Consider the following 12121-nt stretch of genomic DNA (forward strand, 5'->3'; position numbering starts at 1 on the left):
GAGCGCGGCAGTGAAAGACGCGGCGCAAGGGCACGAACTAGTACATTACTAGGAGTGAATGAACAAATGAATGAACGGTCTGGGACACTCTCAAGGGCCTCTATAGGAACAGTGTAGTGGCAGCTTTACTGATGACGTGACACAGGAGCTGGCCTGAAAAATGCCTCTGGGGACTCCCCATCCACATCCAGCGATGCCCCCCAGGAGCCCACTGAGAGATACCCCCCTTCCGAGACCCCAGCTTCCCAAATCCGAGAGTCCTGGCTGCCCACAGGGGTTAATCCTTTGCCTAATCAGACAGAGGAGCCCTGTGGGCCAGGAAGTGAGTGAGAAGTGGTCCAAAGTTAAAAAGTCATAGAAAAGGCCTACAAAACTGGAGAAAAGCAGCAGGACCCGCTCTCCGGGAGACACGGCTCAGCCCAGAGTGCCCGCGAAGCAGCAGGAGCGTCCCCGGGAGACACGCGATCTTGGTACTCACGCGGGCCAGCCCTCGAACGTGGAGACCGTGAACAGAGCCATCATAGCTGAGAGGACGTTGTCAAAGTTGAAGTCGCTGTTTTGCCAGATCCTCTCACGGACCACAGGGTTATCGACATCCCCATCCTTGTAGAGGATGAAGAGCCCCCTAGAGAGGAGAGGAGGTGGGCGGTCACCCTGGCAGGATGTGGAAGCTGTCACGCTGCCCGATCCCTCCCCGGCCAGGCCACCGTCCTGAGCGTGGCACAGCCTGCGCTTCTCCGTATCATGCCCTGCATTTAGCCTACTCAACGGTTCGAATAACCGTGCGGCAACGACTAAATGAGTATCCTCCAGAGTGACCAGGCAGACACCCAGCCTGATCACAAACGAAAACTACCGAACAAGAACCATCCCTCATACAATGGCCTCAAAGTGTGCCATGAAGAACCGAAAGTTTTGGGCATGCAGAATTCCACAGGCTCTGGGAAACAAGCCCAGGCATCCTCTAATCTACATTTTAGTTTTAATCAAATTCCTTCTCTACATTTTAGTTTTAATCAAATTCCTGCTCTCATACTAACAATATTCCCAGCTTTCTTTCCAAAACAATTCTATGATCGCTGGTACACAGTATTGCTCCTAGAATGCCTCTATTTCACAGATGAGAAGGCCAACTTAGAGAGGGAAGGGAAAGCGTCTTCACGCGGCTGCCGTGCTGTCAACTCCGTGGGCGCCCCCCACCCCAGAGCACGAACGGGGCCCCTGAGGTGCACTGCCACAGTCACGTGGCCTTTGGTGCTCTCTGACTGCACCTTCTGCTGAAAAGAAACCCTCAATGAACACAGTGCAAGCAGGCCAGCCTTGCCTGGTGACATCTCAAAAGGACAGGGACGTCTATGCTTCTAAGGTCTCAGAACTTCAGGCAATGGCCTCCGTGTCTACCTTCATAGTCTTTTGGGTGCATTGGGATAAGAGGAATGAGTATATGCCACCTGCTCTCTCCTCTGCCCATTACTGTGAACGAACATATGGCCAAGATGTGGATGATGGGAGCAAGGAGAAAGAAGCATCCTGGGACCTGTCAGAAGAGGGTGGCCAGATCCTGAACTCCAGGAAGTTAAGCTTCAAGTTCTGGTTTGAGGAAATAATTGGATACGTGGCTGTAGGGGGAGCTTTTGGGGAGCATTTCATAATTGTTATTTTAGGTTTTAGTGCCCACTCTCTCCCCCAGTCTACTGATTCTATACCAAACATCAGAAGTCATCTGTCCGTGCCTTAAGGGTGATGAAAAGCTTTGGAACTAGACAGAAGTGGTGCTCCCTCCACAATGTGATTGTATGAAATGTCACTGAACTGTACAGTTTGCAATGGTTGATTTTACGTTATGTGAATTTCACCTCAAAACAAAACCCTTCCACGTCTCCAGCCATGGGCTGAGCTCTCAGGCCTCTTGTCCTCCACAACAAAAACTTCTGAAATGCTAGCACGAGCGGATTCTTGACGCTTTTTATCTGTTCTTCCAAACTCCCCACTCGCACGTTCAGGACACTCACCTGCATTCTTCGGGGTTACTTTTGGCTTCATCTGTGCATCGATAAAACTTTCCCTGGATACAAAACAGACAGACAGTCAAATGTGGGCTCCGCCTGAAGAAGACGGGCTGGGCTCCATGCTTGAAGGCCCTTCCCTGTACCTTGAAGAGCTGCACCCCAATGCAAGCAAACATGAACTGGAGGAGGGTGGTGACGATCATGATGTTGCCAATTGTCCGGATGGCCACAAAGACGCACTGGACCACGTGCTAGGGAGAGGGGGTGGGGAGGGGACAGGGGAGTGTTAGTTCCCTGTGTTATTTCAGCCACGGGGTGAACTAATACCAGCCGAGATTTTCTATGATTATATGCAATTATATATTATTTTCCTACCTGACAGTCCCTTATGCTTCGTTTTTCAGGTGGTTATCTATGGAGTTACCCCCAGTGCATTATGGCCCCCTGGGAGGAACGCCCTGTAAGCAGGTTCCTCCTTGGCTTCCTCCAAAGCAGTGAGCTCAGTCAGAAGAAATGCCATGGGGTACAGCACTGCCTGGCACACAGGGTCCTGTACCCCATAAGACGACTTAGGAAAATGTAAACCCTCTGGCCTTTTGTACAAACTGCACAAGAATAGATTTAAAGACTAAAAGAAACCCAGAGGAACACTATTAATAATGAAAAAAGCAATGAAGTGTGAACAGTCATCAAATAAAGAAAAACCTCTTAAATGAACAAAAAATTTAAAAAATAATAATTTTTCATGGAAAGCCCTTTTATTTTAAATACAGCAGTGTGTACATGTCAATCCCAAACTCCCAATCTATCCGTCCCCCTACCCTTCCCCCCCCTGGTAACCATAAGATCATTCTCTAAGTCTGTGAGGAAAATAATAACTTGAAAAACACTACCAGCACTTAGCAGAGGCAGCTTCATTGGTTAGAAATGTTCTTTTCAAAGGCAAAGCTCACTGGAAAATCCATCAGGCCTCAACCCAGTCCCGGCCCAGAAAAATCAGTGATGACAGCTAACCCCAACTGAAGCCAGCCCAGCCTGGAGAGGAATCCAAACCTTAAGTCCTTTTGCTCTGTTGATTGCCCTGAGCGGTCTCAGAACCCTTAAGACTCTCAGGATCTTCACGACTGAGATGGCACTGGATCTACGGGAAAGAGCAGAGGAAAGCAAGCAAGCAGAGTGTATTACGGTGGTAAAATGCTGTGAGATGATTTCACTTTAGTACAACTATGGTGGGGCCACGTGGAGCAGAGCTGATCTCTCCCCACGAACCACACACGAGGGTGGGTCTCCTCCTTCCGGCCCACGCTCCATGGCCCCTCCTAAGCCAGGCCCCCCGCACTCTCAGAGACCCTGACGGGCACACAACTAATGCAGCAGACACACAATCTAGGAGTTTGCTTTATTCTTTCCCCCTGATGCAAATGCTAGGCAGTACTTGGCTGAGTTGCGTTGGTTTGGTGGGTTTGCTAAGTTTGGAGCCTGCTGCGGTGCCCTGGTGCTGGGCTTCTCTGGCCTTCAAGGAGTCTGCTGTTGGGTGGGAGAGACGGGCAACCGCAAGCCAGCATGTAGGTGTGACGACAGAGAGAAGGCAGCCAGGGGAACACACCTTGGGGAGTCTGGGAAGGCCCCATAGAGGTGATATCAGGTGAGTCCCGAGTGGGTATGGGGTTAGCATATGGGGGGCGGCAGCTGGAGGGCGCAGGCATGGCTGCGAGCTTACAGGCGTTGCAAAGATACTCGTGAGAACGCCTTTCCGAGTTGTGACTACACGGCTCCCTCTCACTGGGTACTGATGGGAGGTGAGGAAGAGGATGTTAACACAGGGAAGTTTCAGGCAGGGGTCCTCTCCCTTCTGAAGGGGATGGAGCCTCTCACTTCCCTTTAGTTCAGAGGCCATGTGCACACATGTGCTCTCATACGAGGGGCACTGATGGTCAGCACCTGAGCAGAGGTGCTTCAAAGTCAGCAGGAAAGCAAGGCCACCCCTGGACGCTCCCACTGGAGCCTCTGTCCCAAACCCCCAGGTACGGCAGGCAGGCAGTGTACAGCTGGGGCTGTTCCCCACAGAAATCCCTCAATGCCATGGAAAGGTCCTGGGGCTCTGACTTGCAGCCTTGACCCCTTCTAGCTAAAAATTTTAGATGCCGGGCTTCCCTGGTGGCGCAGTGGTTGAGAGTCCGCCTGCCGATGCAGGGGACACGGGTTCGTGCCCCGGTCCGGGAAGATCCCACATGCCACGGAGCGGCTGGGCCCGTGAGCCATGGCCGCTGAGCCTGCGCGTCCGGAGCCTGTGCTCCGCAACGGGAGAGGCCACAACAGTGAGAGGCCCGCGTACTGCAAAAACCAAAACCAAAACCAAAACCAAACAAACAAAATTTTAGATGCCAAAAGAAAAGAGTCATAGCAGCTGATTTATCCTGGAGAGTAAGGGAAGCCTTCAATATCCAAGCTGGAAAGGCCTGAGAGGTCACCTCGTCCAACCCCTCCTGTATAGATGGGGAACTGAGATCCTGGGAGAGGAGTCCCCACCGGCCCCGGGCCCTGGACCAGCCCCTGGAGAGCCCAGACTAGAGTCCAGCTGCCCTCCCTCCTAGTCTAGACTTCTTTCACCCTCTTTTGAAAAAAGTATCACAGAGAATAATGAGCACAACCCAGCAGAGGGCATAAAAAGAGAAACAGAAACACAAGAAAGGATGAGTTGTCCCAATGCTTTCTGGCACGGGCACAAATTAAGCTTTCCCAGATAACCGAACGCCACAATTAAAACGATGCCTAGGCTTTATGGATTATGTTAAGATTCCTCACATAGACCTTCCTGCCCAACAGTCCTGTACACACACGTTCACACACGCCCCAGAATACTTACTGGATCCCAAATGACACCAGAGACACCCCAACGACCAGCATATCCAGTAAGTTGAAGTAGTTCCTGCAGAAAGCCCCTTTGTGGAGGAAAGCTCCAAAAGTCGTCATCTATAAGCAGAATCATGAGTGATTTAGAGTTTTGTTTTTCTTTTCTCTCTGCAAAGGAAAAGAAACCTGGGCTCTTTACAAAAGCTTGAGCAAAGTGTGACTTTACGAACAAGTGTGCATTAGGAAGCCAGAAATGTAAACCAACAGGGCAGAGCAACTGAATGCTTTGTTCAAAAATGGAAAAGGGGCAGCTGATTTCCTATACATTTTAAAAGAAGAGAGCAACTATTTCACTGGACATTATCACAGTGAAAACACATTTCAATTATGAATATATCGTTGGCACGTCCAAAGGCTCTGTCTCAGCAGAGAGTCCACTTGACCAGGTTTGTCAGGATGTAATCACTACCCAGACAACCTGGCTTCCCCACAAAACGCCAGTTCCGGCCCTTCTGAGACCCCAGCAGAGCCCACATTGCTCCAACCCAGACTTCCCAAGTGGGGCTGGAAGTGCCCGAGCCCCGGGCTCACACGCTCCGTTGATATAGAAACGTGCACGGTTTTCCCAGGCCCCGTATTGCTCCTGACGGCCCTTACTGATACACCCATTTTAAAGGCTCCTCCAGGCCCAGCTACTCTAGCGTGTGCCAGGTGTGGCTCAGACGCCATCACCTGCTAAGTCACGGCCCCGAGTACCCGGAGCCCACACCGCAGGCTCCCCACTGAGCTTCCTGAACAAGGAGCTTAGTGAGGAAGTGTCCCAGAATAAAAACTGCAGAGTACATGGAGTTACTGCTTCTTCAGAAAAACAGATGGGAGAGGTTTCAGATGAGTACAGGAGAGGAGAGGCAGAGCTGGGAGCTAATTATACTGGCCCATGTTGAACTGCCAATAACGAACCCTCTTTAACCTACAAAAAAAAGGCCACTTCAGATGGTTTAACCCCGTATCCAAACAGCCTTCCAAATCCTCCCCAGGCCACCAGGAACCACTCTTTCGAGGTCAGCTGCTTCTCAGAGATTCTGCATTTTCTGAATCCTTGTTTTAGCTCATTTTCCACTCTATGAGATACTTTCAAAATGAGAATTGATTTGGAAGATTTAAGTCACTGAGGCAAATCTATTAAAATTGAAAAGCAATAATTGTGGGGTTTTTTCTTTTAAATAAACCTGTATCTCTTTGCCCTGAAGCCCAAGAGGAACTAAATGCACTGAACAACTTAAAATTGTGGAAAGTAAAACCTCAATTAACCAGGCTAACAGGCTAAAGATAACATTTTCCTGTTCAGTTTGAGGAGAAGCAGAGGCCAGGTGAGCGTACTTGCACCCCACGCCCTGGGCCTTCTGCTCCAATGCCCATCACCGTGGAGACGGAGGCAGACTCTGCTCACTGACCGAGGCAGCATCTCACTTGGGACAACCGTCAACCAAATTTACTGGCCTAAAGGCAGGAAAATGAACTCAAATGTCTAGAAGACTTTTAACAAGGGTTTAAACAGAGGTTGGTTGGTTGGTTTTGTGCTAGTATTTTCATTAACCAAAAAAAAAAAAAAAAAAAGGAGAGAGAGAACATAACTAAATACCCTATTGCCTGGAATGTTAACTGAGGTTTCATTTTACAGAAGATTTTGTAAAGAGCCCAAGTTCCACGGTACATTTAAAATACATATTTTTTTCTTTTTTTTTGTCCTGAGATGCACACACAAAATCCCCAACATGGTTTAAAGAAACTGTGGTTCCAAGCCCTCATTTCCCAGCTTTTCTCTCCACTAGGAGATGACTGCCCTGACAGTTGTCCCAGGCCACGTTGTCCCAGCACTGCGAGGACGCATGCCCCTCAGCAAGTCTGGCGTTCTGGGCTCTCCGCTGTGGGTCTCCAGACCTCTGAGTACATAGGAACGAGCTCTCCCCAGGGTGGCTTCACAACCAGCGCACAAACCACATGCAGCAATGGCGACTGGCAACTCATGCATGGGCAGTACATTCCGGGCCCCCTGTCCAGAGGGCCCCCTGTTTCCGTTTGTGTAAATGTAAGCCCATCCATTAAAACAGATATATCTTAACACAAAGAGACCCACATTATCTTGCAAATCCTGTTGCAAGAAAATAGTGTGTTACTCTTTTAGGGCGCACTGAAAACATAATGCAGTCAAAGAAATGAGAAGAGAGACATTCCCTTCGCAGGAGAAATGCTTTTCCTCCGACTTTGATGTCAAGAAGGGTGGAAGAAAGTTCACACATAGTATTGTATCTGTTGTCAGTTGACACGTTTCAGAGGACATTAAAAAAGGAGCAAAATATAATTCCCAATCACTATTAGGAAGCCAAAGGAGCTCCTACATGCATTCAAAGGTTAAAAAGAAACAGCAAAAACAAGTTGAATGGTTACAGGAAAAAAATCCTTTGGTTAAAAAAAAAAAGAAAAGCGGAGCTTGATCACAGAGGACAAAAACTGAAAATAGCCAAAAGCACGTCACGCGTCTTGGCCGTGTGTCACACACAGGAGCAGGCCCCTGAAACACACTCCTGTGGCACCTGTTACCTTCAAAACGATCTCAAATGCAAAAGTACCAGTGAAGACATAATCTGCATAACCTAGCATCTGGAAGGTAAACAGAGAATTGCCACCGTTATTGCTACCGCTGCTTTAGAGTATGCGAGGATCAATGAAAAAGCCATTACCTTCAACAGGATTTCAACAGTAAAGATGGCTGTGAAAGCATAGTCAAAGTAACCCAGTATCTGCAAGGCACAACACGTGGAGATGAGAAAAAGGCATCTGGACAAACCCCAGCAGCTACACGCCCACAAGCGGTCAGAGACCCGCTCTCCCGGGATATGCCTGCCACCCTGGAGGAAAGTGCAGACAGGCTCAAAGGGCCCCACCTTGGTCCAACCAAGAACTTTGGGGATACTTACCTCCTGTAAGCACTCCGGGTGACCGTCCCCCGCCCCCCGGCCCAGCCTCGTGTTCTGGGCAGACAGAGGCTCACTTATGAAAGCACTATGCTGATAAGTAACTTGTGGCACCAGATAAATTAGTCTCACACACATTTTAGATTTTTAACTGCCTTTTTGGTAGAATGAAATACGCTGTCATTCAGCTGAACTTTGGATTGGGGGGAAAATGGAAACAAAGGTATTAGTGGCACCAGATGGGGCCACGTGTCCCCTCCAATTCCAGCCCATTCAATCAGGGAGCAAACGTCCTTCCCCCACCGATGTGCCGGGCTGGAGAAACCTGCAAGGAAGAGTTTCACTTATCATCTTCCTCCTGCCGGCTGCTCTGCATCTAACGCTGCTCTCTCTCTCAAGGCAGGTGTTTTCCTTGCTGGGCCCATTCAAAGAACGGACTGACTTGGCCTCTGAATGATGGTCCAGGCCACTTTATCAGCATTCCTGAGAATACCGTCTCCTTTCCAAGCAGTGGAGTCCTCCTACCCCTTCAGGGGTCCCTGCTTCTCCTCAGAGCCATGGGGGCTGAAGGGCAGGCAGGTGGGCAGCAGTGGGGCTGTCTAAGGCTGCCCACAGAGACTCCTCAGCCACGAACACAGCAGCCGAGACTCTGCCACTGGGAGAGGCCGTCCGGGCTGCTTACCTGCAATGACAACTGGGCTCTGTGGTTTGGGGGAACTGAAGAGAGTGGCCCTGGAAGATAACCCGTGACGCCTACCCAGGCCAACTCCGTTCATTTCACAGAGGTGGATGCTGAAAACGGGCAGCTGCTCAGGCCACGCGGCCAGTCTCCGCATCGCTGAGCGGGAAGCCAGGCCTCCGATGTGTCAGTCCAGAGCCGCGGGCCCTGCTGTGTCCGTGTGGGACCCACCCCAGGGGAGTCCTTACTACTGTTCCACTAAGGCGAGGACCTCTGTTTCAAAGGCAGCCCTCCTCGCTGAAGTTCTCTCTCTTCAGACAGCATTATTCATTTCCCAAACTGTTTCCATTTGGGGATTTATAAATTTTACTGGAACCCTTCTGTGCATCTGTGTTTCCGGCCAGGCAATGAAAGGTCCTTCCCAGTACACTACCAAGGCTGCCCACAGGGAACCCTGCCCCTCCTCCTCAGCCCCTCCGAGGTTGCAGCAGGGCTGTGCTTGCTGAAAGCACGTGGGCAGCCAAGAGTGACACAGCTGCCGACAAGCCAACACTCAGCCTGGTACCCGGGGTCAGAGCCCTTGGATGCAGGTCGTTCTTTCCTCACTCTGCCTCCTTTCTCTTTTTCACTAATGAATCAGCTAAGGTTTTTAAAAAAAAGCACTGCATGATATTAGTTATATGACGTGTCTAAAGTAGTGAAGCTCGCAGAGAGAAAGCAGAATGGCGGTCGTCAGGGGCTGCGGGAGGTGGACATGGGTAAAGTTCCTGTCATACAAGGTGAGTGAGTTCCAGAGATCTGCCATCCAACATGGTGCCCAGGGTTAAGGATACTGTCTTCTATCCTTAAAATTTTGTCAAGGAAAATCTCATGTTAAGTGTTCTGACTACAGTCAAATAAAAACACTGTGGTATTTTAAAAGCAAGACACACATACATATGTACATCTATTAAAAACGAACGATAACATTCTTGCGAAAAGTCGCAGGGAAATGAACCCATGGGGATGTAATTACAGTAAAAACTTAGAACGTGAGGCCCGCATGTAAATTAACTCTTTGTCAATCTGTGTTCTAGGACTAGCTTCTGACCTAGTCCATCACATAATGGTATTTTTTTCCCAAACAGCTTTTCCCCCTTGTGTCTCATCTTTAGGATGGAACCAGTGACACTGAGGGCCTTGTTGCATCTGAGTGTTTAGACAGCCTCGAGAATCTTAACAAAAGCCCTAACCTCTGAGTACAGATTGGGACAGGCTCGGGGCCTTCATCTTTACATCACCCACGCATGCTTTGAGGGGAAGATCCTTTAATCTTTGTATCAGGGTGCTCGAGTTTCAGCAATCTGATAGATTGGGTTTGCCAGGCTTCAAACCAAGAGCACTGGAAATGAAAAGACAGCACAGGGCTTGGTTGTCACAACTGAAATCGTGGGACACTGATCTGGTGATTCGTCTAAATCCACAAATCTCTAAAAATCTCTTGTACAGAAAGAGGTACCAACCAGGCAAGGCAGCGACCCCTGACGGCCTCGCACACTTGCGGGCCTCCTTCCCCGGGCAGCTTTCTGGGCGATCATCTGAAACTACGCTACGGTATTGAGGCCGGGCAGTCAACAGGCTACCGTCCTCTGAAGCCGTCTTGCCTCTGGACTGTTCTCAGTGCTGACAGCTGACCTGCTGAGACTGAATTTCGCAGGCAGGAAGTGATTTAGGTACCAGTCTCTGCCCAACATCGATGCTGGGGAAGGGAGCCAGCCCTAAATTACGAAACTGATTACAAATACAAGACTAAACCCTCTGCTTGTTTTCTTTGTAAAACCACCTCCTGCCCCAAACTAACCAAAACTTAGTTCTTCTCCACTGAACCCTTCAGGTCCACATCTGTCATCTCCCTAACTTGTATTTCTTGTCAGTAACAGAACCAAGTAGCTTTGCGCGTTTAAGTCTTCCTGCCAACCCTACATAAGAGCTCCCGGGCATGTGACACACCTGGTTTCAATTTTACTTTCTCTCCTGCTGGATGCTGCCACCAGGCGGGAATCTCAAAATAGGTGTGCATGTGAATTGGACCAGGGAGGGGGAAAGAGGGCCCAAAATGCTGGCAGCGAGGAACGGAGAGGTTGAGGAGCGGAGCCCCTGAAAATACTCAGTTATCGCAGAATATTTGAAACGAGGTATAAAATATTTGATTCAAGGAAGGTTTGTGCCCATCAAACAAAACCTCTCTGGCACTGACAAACCTGAAACAAAATGCCTGCAGGTGAACAAGAGGCCCACTTGAGCTTTTGCCCTCATGGCCCCTGCAGGCCCTGCACGGACGCGGCCTCTGCCCAAGAGCTCAGCACCAACCCGGGGAGCCCCGCCCTGCCGTCCTCGCTGGGGGCTTACAGTGTTCCGGAAGGAGTGGCTGCGGATGGGGTCCTCGGCGGCGAGGGCAGCGCTGCTCAGCATGATGAAGACGAGGATAAGGTTGGTGAAGATGTGGTGGTTGATGAGCTTGTGGCAGCCCACGCGGATCCTGCGGGGAAAGCCGCCGCATGGACGCAGCCCCAGAAGGGTCCAGGCCCTCAGCACACTAGGGCCACTCCGCGTTGACGAACCAGGCGGAGGACAGCTGTCCCTGTGCCGCCCAAGCCCCGACCCAGCAAACGGACCCACCGGACCATCAGCCCCTGGAAACGCCAGGATGGCAGAGCCCAAGTGTTCTGTATGGACACGCTGCAGAGACCACTCACTGAGTCCTTAAAAGTGTGGACACTGTCCTTCTAAAGGTGACGAGACTGAGGCTTCAGCCTGTGAAAGAACGTTCTTAAGGCGACCCAGCTATGGGAATTCCCCGGCGGTCCAGCGGTTAGGACCCTATGCTCTCGCTGCCGAGGGCCCAGGTGTGATCCCTGGTCAGGGAACTAAAATCCCACAAGCCGAGCAGTGTGGCCAAAAAAAAAAAAAAAAAAGGTGACCCAGATAGTGGGGACCAGGGGCAGATTTCCAATCCAGGTCTGAGGGTGACATATCCCCACCATAACATGAAGCCCAGCTGCTCCCTTTCCCTGCCTTGGAACAGAGACCAAGGTCAGAGCTCACGCCAACAGCTCAAAAAGAATGGAAGCATTCCCAGCAGCTGGGCTGCATCAAAACATGGCCACGGTAAGTGAGGCTTGGTGCAATCTCCCGTTATGTGGAGATTCTGTCATAAGTGCTATTTTTGCAGGGAGGAGGGGGAGTCGACCCACAACAAGTACTTCTGAGAAAGTCAAGTGAAAGTTACACCATCATGCAAGAATCTTAGAAGGATGCTACCGCGTGTGCTCAGCGCCCCCAGCCCTGGCTCTCACAATGGCTCCACAGGCCATCAGAGCCTTTCCTGACGCCCCTGATGTCCCATGGGCTAGTTAGTTAGTGCCTGACTTCCCTTAGCCTCCATGTTTGACTTTAGAATGTAAAGACTATTTTTGTCTATAGAATACATGTAGGTTTTCCTTTGAAACGTTTTTTTCACTTTAAAAACTGGAGCCCATTTTATATGAAGGTGACCCCTTGCTTCAAATCTTCCCTTTTGGGGCTGCTTAATGCTGGGATGTGGTCCCTGGAGGGCCTGCAAGACA

At 50.2% G+C, this 12121-nt stretch overlaps 1 protein-coding gene across 3 annotated transcripts in view; it reads right to left on the bottom strand.

Annotated features, from left to right (window-relative positions):
- Positions 1-12121, bottom strand: part of CACNA1D (calcium voltage-gated channel subunit alpha1 D) — a 318418-nt gene that overhangs the window by 63355 nt on the left and 242942 nt on the right. For all 3 annotated transcript variants that reach the window (XM_060161573.1, XM_060161575.1, XM_060161574.1), the window contains 7 exons: positions 10905-11034; positions 7604-7663; positions 4876-4982; positions 3063-3150; positions 2153-2260; positions 2013-2065; positions 479-625 (listed from right to left, as the gene is read on the bottom strand). In XM_060161573.1, coding sequence (XP_060017556.1) covers positions 479-625; positions 2013-2065; positions 2153-2260; positions 3063-3150; positions 4876-4982; positions 7604-7663; positions 10905-11034 — 693 coding nt within the window. The remainder of the gene's footprint in view (positions 1-478; positions 626-2012; positions 2066-2152; positions 2261-3062; positions 3151-4875; positions 4983-7603; positions 7664-10904; positions 11035-12121) is intronic.

Source organism: Lagenorhynchus albirostris, chromosome 10, assembly GCF_949774975.1.
Source record: "Lagenorhynchus albirostris chromosome 10, mLagAlb1.1, whole genome shotgun sequence".
NCBI lineage: Eukaryota > Metazoa > Chordata > Mammalia > Artiodactyla > Delphinidae > Lagenorhynchus > Lagenorhynchus albirostris.